The 10,106-nt window shown below is 41.7% G+C and overlaps 1 protein-coding gene across 1 annotated transcript; it reads left to right on the top strand.

The window, feature by feature from the left end:
* Positions 1–10,106, top strand: ankha (ANKH inorganic pyrophosphate transport regulator a). The gene is made up of 12 exons (XM_083901283.1): positions 1–128; positions 2,148–2,364; positions 2,603–2,721; positions 3,006–3,089; positions 4,003–4,173; positions 4,405–4,539; positions 5,158–5,250; positions 5,339–5,431; positions 8,363–8,492; positions 8,618–8,741; positions 8,932–9,031; positions 9,873–10,106. Exons 1-12 carry the CDS (start codon positions 33–35, stop codon positions 10,002–10,004), a joined length of 1,494 nt encoding a protein of 497 aa, XP_083757409.1. The 5' UTR covers positions 1–32; the 3' UTR covers positions 10,005–10,106.

Raw genomic sequence — 10,106 nt, 5'->3', positions numbered from 1 at the left:
ATGCCCCTCGCTCTGTCAGCCCGGCTTCTACTATGGTGGACTTTCCATCCCTCACTCCTTACTGGCCTCTCCTCCGCTTTCTGGTGCCTCTGGCGATCACCAATGTCGCCATCGACATCGGGGAGCAGGTAACGTTCGTGTCGTGATTGACTGTTTTCTCTGTGTAGGTCAGTGAAGGCAGCAGCTAACAGCTTCTTCGCTGTTTTTTTTTTTTTTTTTAATCCGCCATTTGGGGAATAATTCTCCCTCAGTGTTTTCCGCTGCTGCCGCTGAGCATCATCTGTTTTGAAGCGGCACAGAAAAAAAACAAAACAAAAAAAACACCCACATTTATTTTATTTCTAGAGTGTTTTTAAACCCGTGTTTTTGTCTTTGAAAGATGACACAGGCTTGTGTTTTAGCCACAGCTAGCTTTAGCATACAGCCTGAGACGTTCAAGGAAGATTTACATCCATTATTTAGACCGTGCTGCTCAAAGTGTGGGCCGCGGCCCGTTAGAGGTGAACCTCAGACAAGAGATTTAAATATTAAAATGTTTATATTATCTGAGAAGGGAATTATTTAATCTGTGTTGACATGGTGCCAAGGAATGTATTCTGCTAGTTTTGTAAAAGTAAAGCTAGTAATGGAAGTAGTGGGTCGGAAAATGTGTTTACTCCTCACTTGATAAATAACATAACGGTAAGTAAATACTTAATTAGTTAATTGACTTTATCAGTAGTTTGAGGTCTTGTGCAATAACACATGATGTCAATTTAGTCAGTTACGTTGTTATTTATAGGAAAGTAGATGGTAAAACGCGGCCTATATCAGTGGACAGTGTGGGTTTGTTTTTCACGTCTGCTTTTTGTTGTGGTATGAAAACGTCCCGTCACAGATGATTGTAATTGAGTTTTAAATTCTATGTATGCGTACGGACACAAAAACAATCTCGTATGAAAAATGTTGTCGCTAAAGTGTAGTAGAATGTTTTTTGAACATAAATAATAATAAGTAATCATAAACCGTTATTGCTATCGATCACCATAGACAAAACGATGTAGGTCAACTCCACTGTGCTATTTGTAAACAAAAACATAGGGGTTCACAGTTGTGCTCGAAAGGGTCATCATTTTGACCCACAAATATTCAAATATTTCCGGGTTTACTACTGAATATTTTTCATACATTTGACTCATATTCAAATTTTTTAATAATCATGTTTCAATGTGCTCTATTCATGGGTAATGCTATGCTACACTCCTGCTAATAACACATCTGGGGTGTGTTTTTAGGAGCTCTGTGGATCCCACACTCAGGATGACCCCGTTCTTTCTTAAATGAATAGATAAATAAATAAACGGCAGAGCTCCTGCAGATTTTAATGTTAGTTATTTCCCAGCACATACATTGTTTGTCAGTTGTTTATCAGTAAATCTGAACCTCGACAGTCTGTTTGGACATGATGATGATGGCGGGCGGCGTGCGATTAAATGCTCACAACAAGTTGATATAGTAGTGAATTTCCATTCTGACATTAATCCCCAATGTAGAAACTTCATTTAATGCGAGTCACTTCTATCTCGCCGACACACACACTTGTCTTCTAACGCTTTGTTGTTATCATCCCTTGTCTAGTTTGTGTGTGTGTGTGTTCAAATTTTCCTTAATTGTCATGTTTTCCTGCCCCGGTCATTTCCTGCCCTCACTCAGCCATGTGACTGATGTGGCGTCTGCACTTAACTCCGTTAAACGGCGGGCAGATAGTGTGAGCGTTTAAAACGAGTCATTGAAGCTGGGAGACTTTGGGATTAAGCTTATGTAACGCGGTATAAATAGCACGAGGCAGCTGTGCTTGTTAGCGTGAAAGTAAAAGTGAATGGGAAGTCATTTTTGGATGGAATATTGTGGGTGTTTCCTGCTTGGATGTGATGGTGGCACGCACTGTTTTTTTTTTTTTTGCTCCAGCTCAAAACAAGCTCTATTTTTATTTGTCTGCTCTCAAGCACACGCAGTTATTTGGTTTTGAATGCAGGAAAGCCAGAGGGCTGTGGCAGAGCAACCATCCCCATCTGGTCAGTGATAAAGTCAGGGCCCAGTCATGGTGGTCATGTCTTCCCCTCACATCTCTCTTTCTCTCCACACCCACCCTGCTTTATCTCTTCTAGGCCCTCAACAGGGGCATAGCCACAGTCAAAGAGGACACTGTTGAAATGCTGGCCAGCTATGGGCTGGCCTACTCCCTGATGAAGTTCTTCACCGGGCCGATGAGCGACTTCAAGAATGTGGGTTTGGTGTTTATCAACAGCAGGAGGGACCGGAAGAAGGCGGTCCTCTGCATGGTGGTGGCTGGAACCATCGCCTTCGTCCTGCACATCCTGATAGGTGCGTGTTTTTTTTTTTAAGGGCAGTTTTATGCACACATGATGACACGCTGTGATAAAACCGCATCCTGTGAAAGTGACCTTAAAGTTGCATCTTCGTAGCACCTTTCTGACAGCTTTATCTCTGGTGAGAGTCACAATCCCTGCTCTTCAAAAACAAAAGACGTCCCTCTGCTTTAAATTCTGCATCCTCTCTCTTTTTTTTGTTGTTGTTGTTTTCTTCTTCTTCCCTTCTTTAGCTTACACAGATTTAGGATACTACATCATTAATAAGCTCCACCATGTGGATGACTCTGTGGGGAACAAGACCAGAAAGGCTTTCTTATACCTGGCTGCATTCCCTTTGCTGGATGCAATGGTGAGTGTGCAATACGGCAGGATTATTCTGCACAGACATTTTATCATGCAGGAAGAGGAGGATTAAAAAAAAAAAAAAAAAAATGCATCTGATCTAGATCAGTCTGGCAATAATCGCTGGTTGGTGCTGGTGACAAATGATAGTGTATCCTCTGCTTCAAAGTCTTCCTCGCTTCCATTACAGAGACCGTCATTTAGCTGCGGTTGAGAGGAAAGAAAAAAAAAAGGGGGGGGGGGCAAAATAGAGCTTTTTTTTAAAGTCTGTGTGCATTGTTCTGTCTGCAGGCGTGGATTCATGCAGGGATTCTTCTCAAGCACAAGTACAGCGTCATAGTGGGTTCAGCCTCAATCTCTGATGTCATAGCACAGGTAAGATCCACTGTTTGTTGTTTTTTTTTATTTTGAAAAAGTGAACAAAGAGGTCTTGTACACAACAAATGTTGACAAAAGTGCTACTATCTTTCAAGTATGTTCCTAACCCATACCACTTAGGTTTAAACATTAGTTCAGTACGAAATGCTTTGTTTTCTTTACAGTTATTGTTCCTTACTTTAGGAAACAGTGGTGCTTATTTTTAAATCACAGCTGTTTAAGTCATTTAATTCCATAGTTATTCTATTTTATTAGTTTAACTTTTCCTATATCAGGTCTTTTTGTGAAAAACAGTTGGGTGGGTGATATGAAAATGATATCAAATGTATTGAAATAACAATATTTTTTATGATATTTGACTTGAATATAGAACTGAAAGAAAAAATAAATTTTTGCCTTAAAAAAAAAACATACAGAAATAACTAAATTATAGGTTTCTACCTCAGCCTTACTCATACTTTTTTTTACTTAATGAAATTAGTGCTGTCAAACGTTAACGCGTCAACGGCGTTTAACAGCACCAGCGTCACAAACAACGTGTTTCCATGACAACTGACTGGAAAAAGACACACGTGACGTCATGTTCACTTGACTCCAGATTGATAAAATGAGTCTGTAAAGTAACTCTAAACTTTAAAAACAGAGGCACACATACGCAGTACACAGGTACGCTGGTTATTTGTAGTGCTGCTCTTTTCCTTTAATAAACAGACTGCTCCAGTGCGACTGTAGGCGTGCTAATGGTGCTAAAAGGAGCTAACGGAGCTAACTGGTAAACAGTGCCTGGACTCCAGTGTCGCGGCACGTGAACATGATGTCACACGCTTCTTTTTCTAGTCAGTCGTCATGGAAACGTGTCAAAGCACTAAATTAAATACATTTGTGTATGACGTGTTTTTTTTCTGTGTAGATTGTGTTCGTGGCCATTCTCCTCCACAGTAACCTGCAGTGTGTGGAGCCGTTACTCATCCCCATCCTCTCCCTGTACATGGGTGCCTTGGTCCGTTTTACCATCGTGGGTATGGGATACTACTGTAACATTCACGACAACATCCCAGAATCCAGTGGACTCGATGTCGGAGTAAGTGTTGCCTTTTTTTTTTTTGGTCCTATTTTTCTTTTATTGCCTTCCTCTGGGCTGTGACACAACAAAAACCCAAACTAAATGAGGGGGTTGTGTTTTTTTTTTGTTTTTTTTACACACTGTCTAGGTTAGCCACCAGAACCAAAGGCACTGTGGTGTTATTTGAATGTGGGAACATTAAAAAACGCGCGTGTGTGTGATTTATCTGCTATGTCGCGGTCCCTGCAGGGCGATGCCACCATCAAGAAGATGCTGAATTTCTGGTGGCCCCTGGCCCTCATCCTGGCCACTCAGCGCATCAGTCGACCCATCGTCAACCTCTTTGTGTCTCGTGACCTCAAGGGGACCTCTGACGCTACAGAGGTGAGCATAGCGTGGCTTCAATTCTCCTCTTTCTTTATGAGGGAAAAAAACATTCCACATTAAAATCTGGTATTTATTTATAATAAAGTGACCATAATGGTGCTGCTAGGACTAATATTACAGGCTTGTGGGTGATGAAGTTGGATTTTACAGCTATGAGAAGCTAATTTTCCCCCTGCGAGTTATTGCATATGAAATGCCAACAATCCCTCTGGAGCTTTCTGGCGTCCAGGAGAACCTAAATACTAAAAGACAATGCATCGCTGTTGACCAGAACGAACTGGGAATCATTGGCCAGAAGGAACTGGAAATCATTGACAACACTGGCTGCCAGTGTTTTTTTTTTTTTTTTTGGGTGATTCACTGTGTACACGTTTAACTCGGCTCATGATTAAACACGTGTGAAAACATTCCTACTGTACGCCGCTGCCGTTCCACTGAGGAACAATAACACTGAGGCTCTTCATCCAGTCGTGAACGTGTGAAAAGCCTCACGTTAAAAAAGGAAAGTATGTGTGAGAGAGAGAGACACACGAGGGGCTTTAATGTCAGCTATTGTTAGACACCTGTCATTAATTGTGGCGGCCTTGTCGATGACTTGCGTCTTTGTCATTCCAGGCTGTGGCCGTGCTCACTGCCACTTACCCTGTGGGTCACATGCCGTACGGCTGGTTGACTGAACTCAGAGCAGTGTATCCTGCCTTTGACAAGGTAAACCCGACCCTTTCCCGCACGTGTTTCTCCATCGCTGTTTTTGTTTTACAACAACGCTAACAATAATAATTCCTTTCACCAACAGAACAATCCCAGCAACAAGATGAACGCCGGCACCCCCGTCACCAAATCCCACATTAAAAAGTTTACGTTCTGCTGCGTGGCTCTCTCACTCACAGTAAGTCATGTTATTTCTGGAGCTGAAACAATTCATCGATTCATTGTCAACTATATGAAGCTTTTTTTCATGATTTAAACGAGATTTCTGATCGTTTTAGCTTCTTAAATGTGGATATTTTCTTTGTTTCTTTGCTCCACATGACAAAGAAATCATTAAAACTTGATCATTTTGGTTTGTGGACAAAACAAGACATTGGAGAACGTTGTCATTGTCCTTTCTGACATTTTATGGCCCAAACGATTCATCGAAAAAAATAATCGATTACAAAAATAATCACTAGTTGCAGTCGTTTCATCACATTCTAAATTTAAAAATGATGAATTCATTTGAAATCGATTGATCAGCAACAAGCATGAAGCAAAACAGTCAAATAACGTGAGGATTTGCAGCCGTTTTCTCCGTAAAAACCTATTGGAAAATGTAAGTTTTGCTTAAACTGACATCATTTGTGGATATAAACACGTGTCTTTTAAACAATAGTGTTATTCAAAGCTGGTGAACGATACAGCGAGCGTAATGTTTCAGTGGTAGTTGGTGTTTGTTTACAATCTAATGCGTCGTTGACACTTGATCGCTCTGACTAGTCTTTCATGGTTCCCTGCAACACCTCACAGGCTAAGCAATGTTTTTTCCTTTTAAAAATTTATAAAATGCCCAAAAATGTGGCGGTTTTTTGTTACACTATTAGCTTCCTTCTGTCATGTTTACATTTTTCAAAAACCTGCTGCATCATCGCACATTAGATACCATCGAAGGATTTTAGTTCCCGGACTGATCTGACTGGTTTGGTCTCACAAGATGTGTTTTTGTTTATGCCGGTGTCTGAAAATGACGGAGGATTCACAGCTTCATTGTTCAATGTTTTGACTTTGACTTTGCTGTCCTGTTGTTGTGGTTTCTGGTTGCGCGGGGGACAGGAAATGCATTAGGATGGGGGAATTTGTGTAACGTAAAAAAAAAGGGGGGCCTTTTGTCTCCTCTCCGCTCCCACCCAGGCTTTAAGACCTTCATAAAACAGTTATTTACATAAAACATATCGGGTTACATACTTAAAGCCCCTTGCAGGTGTACTTTTCTACACGTTTAGACGAGCAGATCAGCAACAACAACACGCTACGAACCGGTGTCTTTGATAAAGTCCGACGCCTACTCAATTAAACATGATTTAAAGTCAACGCAGGGGAAGTTGAGCAGTGCCTTTGGCCCATTTATGTGTCCTGAGAGCTCGACAAGAAAAACAGGAAGTGACTGCCCAAGGTTTGGCCTTATTTTTTATAGGAGTAGGAGAAGAATTTAGCGCCAGATGTAAAAAAAAAAAAAAAAAAAGCATAATAGTGAAAACACACACACACATTCACGGGTGCATGTTCAGCACAAAACAACAGGTACGGCGTGTACCAGCGTTTGAAAACAACAGCTGACTGCCCCGCATGTCTGGACTCGCTCCGATTACAGATGGAAAAGAGTACGACGGGGACAAAACACGGCAAGAGGAGGAAGTGTGTCGGAGAGAGGGGGAAATGAGTTCTGAAAACAGACGGTGAGGCAGCAGCGAGCGTGGATGTCTCACCTTGTTTAGAGAAACCACGGCCGACTCACTGTTTTGGTCACACCATAAAAATTAGTCATTATCTGCCGCCGAGCTGCTCAAATAACGACGCATCGGTAAAGTAATACCAGAGGAAGTCATTAGTCACAAGCGCTATTCCCATGTTTTGACTGCGTCTAAAACAAAACCAGATGAATTTGAGCGCTTCATCATCTGCTAGCATCTACTTTTGTGTGAAGAATAAGATGTTGACATGTTTATTAGACTAAGACAAACTTTTTTTCCTTGTTCCTCCTTCTGATGAAATGGAACCATTTATAAAACACAAATTACTGTCTCTCCAATCTGCATTTAATGCTCCGCAGTGAAATTATACACAGTATTTTCAATAAAAATGTCTTAATTAAATATTAAATACACGAAACGGGGCATAAAATAGGAATATAAACAGTATAAATTTTGCTTTCCACACCTTTGTCATGGTCCTTGATAGTACAAGGCGTTGCGTCTTTTTGCCATAACAGCCCGCTTTGAGTGTCACGCAAAGGACAATTGACCCCGCAATACAGCAACTGACAACAACACAGTGCATTAATGAAACAATTACAGCACAGATCTTTAGATACCAGCCAAGAACCAGTAAGCAAACAAAGTAAGCCGATCTAGATTGGATCCTTGTGGTACACCAGTGAAAGGAAAATTTGCCTTTTTAAGTCCTTTTAGGGTCTAAAATGGTGCAGGGTTCACCGTTTTCTGGATATATCCAGATTTCAGTTCGAGCTACAACGTAAGCAGCTCGAGCCAAGACGTGTGTGAAGTCGGCTTTATCTACATTAACGGTAAATAAGGAGGTACAAGTGAAGCAAAGACAGTGGGAAAGTCCCTCACGGCTGATGTGTCGATAACAACAGTTTGTTGCAAACACCTACGGTTACAATAAGCGTCTTTTGGAAACGAAACAGCGATGACAACAACAACAATCAAAACAACCAGCAGCAGCAGCCAGAAGCAAGCATTGTTGTCGGCCTGAAGCAGAAAAGACACCTTTTACAGAGCCAGAGAGCCTCTGATGTTTGTTCTACATTTGAAGAGCAGGGGAAATGATTGTTGTACAGTATTATTCAGATCAGATCTGGTTTATACTGATGTAAAACACTCGCTAATGTCGATATATTAGACAGTAAAAGCTCAGATGCTTTGGTGATTCTGCAGAAACCGCTTCCAGAAACAATAACATTGTCTGACACGTGTTTGCTCGCCTGTTTTTTATTATGTGAGCTTCAAAGGCTTGCGTTCAATATGAAAACCCCTTGATTTAATGAACTAATGAAATCTAATGAGGTGTACGATTAATTAGCGTTTGCTTGTTGTGTGTCCAGCTTTGTTTTGTGGTGTTTTGGAGTCCGCACGTATCCGAGAAGATCCTGGTCGATATCATCGGAGTGGATTATAATTTCGCTGAGCTGTGTGTTGTCCCGCTCCGGATTTTCTCCTTTTTTCCTTTGCCAGGTAAGACAGAGCTTCATTTGATCGTTCTGGTTTTTTTTTTCCCCATCTGCATTGGCTTAAATCAGGGCGTAGCTTTAAAACAGTGGGGTGATGTTTCCACTTTGTGTGTGTGTGTGTGTTTGCAGTGACTGTTCGGGCTCATTTGACTGGATGGCTCATGACCCTGAAAAAGACCTTTGTGCTGGCCCCCAGCTCGGTTCTCCGCATCATTGTCCTCATCACCAGTTTAGTTGTTCTGCCTTATATGGGGTAAGTCAACACCTCCAGAGAACGCTCTCTCAGGGTTACAAAGGTCAGCACCATGACTCAGACGCACTGTTATTTACGACTGTTGTGCGCTTTTCTGCTCAAACAACAATTCCACTAACGAGAAATTTGAAAAGCAGCAGCAACAGAAAAGTGAATTCAGTTGTGTTGTTTTTTTTTGTTTCTTTGTCAGGGTTCACGGGGCGACACTTGGGGTTGGGTCCCTCCTGGCCGGTTTCATTGGGGAGTCAACAATGGTTGCCATAGCAGCGTGCTATGTTTATCGAAAACAGGTGAGAACTGATTCTGGTTTTTTTTTTTCGTTGTTGATGTTTTTTTTAATCCCATCAGCGTTTTTTGCTCCAGGTGTTTCTCTCACGAGTGCCAGCTGGTCTTGACGTCACTCATGTGAATCTGAAGCTCCTGTTTTTGAAGCTCAGAAATGATTTGTGATTTGGCAGGCGCCATGTTGTGTATCCAGGCTCCTAGTGGACGATGCCAGCTGTCAATCACACTGGTGTCCACTCGCTATTGAAGACACAAAACTAGCGCATTAAGACGAGTGGGTCAAATTCTTTTTTTGTCGATATATCGTTGTCCCTCTTCGTGCTATGTGATAATCGATACACCAGGGCAAATATAATGACATATTTCACTCGAGGGTCGTCACTACTTCAAGTCTCCTCAAGGCGGCGCTCAAGCGAATGTAATGACAGAGAAAGCTACGCGGACTACCCATAATAGAGACCATTAACTAGAGCTGAAACAACGATTATTAATCGATTACTAAATTAATCAACTATTTTGATCATTGGTTTGAAGCTTTTTTTCATTATCAAAACGAGATTTCTGATCGTTTTAGCTTCTTGAATGTGAATATTTTCTTTGTTTCTTTGCTCCACATAACAAAGAAATAATTAAAACTGGATCATTTTGATTTATGGACCAAGCGATTAATCGATTCCGAAAATACGCCTGAGGAAGATGTTTACTGACATTATTAATAAAAAGATGGGAGTCACCCCCTAGTGGCCATTCAGTATATTTCTACTACAAAACAATGAAAATAAAAAGCCGATTTCTCCAAAAGTCTTCGAGAGAACGTTCATGTTTTCATTCTTCATCTCCCCGCAGAGAAACAACGAGATGTCCAGCGAGCTGGTGGCGGAGGGTGAGGACTCGGCCCCAATGAGCGAGGTGTGCTCCAGGTCTCAGATGGATGCCATTGAGGAACTCCAGGAGGAGGAAGAGGAGGAGCAGGATTGAAGTGGCTCAGCAGGAGGAGGAGGCGGCAACGTTGACCTCCGTGTGGAACTTGAGGAGGAGGAGGAGGAGGAGGAGGATGCGGCCTTCAAGTGGGAAATTGAT

The sequence above is a fragment of the Microchirus variegatus genome, assembly GCF_963457635.1.
Source record: "Microchirus variegatus genome assembly, chromosome: 15".
NCBI lineage: Eukaryota > Metazoa > Chordata > Actinopteri > Pleuronectiformes > Soleidae > Microchirus > Microchirus variegatus.
This window is presented reverse-complemented; position numbering and strand designations above follow the sequence as displayed.

Excerpts from the sequence above, each read along its gene's own strand:
- ankha (XM_083901283.1), top strand. The coding sequence starts at position 33 with ATGGTGGACTTTCCATCCCTCACTCCTTACTGGCCTCTCCTCCGCTTT. Across the intron at positions 3,090-4,002 it reads TCTCTGATGTCATAGCACAG|ATTGTGTTCGTGGCCATTCT; the intron begins GTAAGATCCACT and ends TTTTCTGTGTAG. Across the intron at positions 5,432-8,362 it reads GCGTGGCTCTCTCACTCACA|CTTTGTTTTGTGGTGTTTTG; the intron begins GTAAGTCATGTT and ends TTGTGTGTCCAG.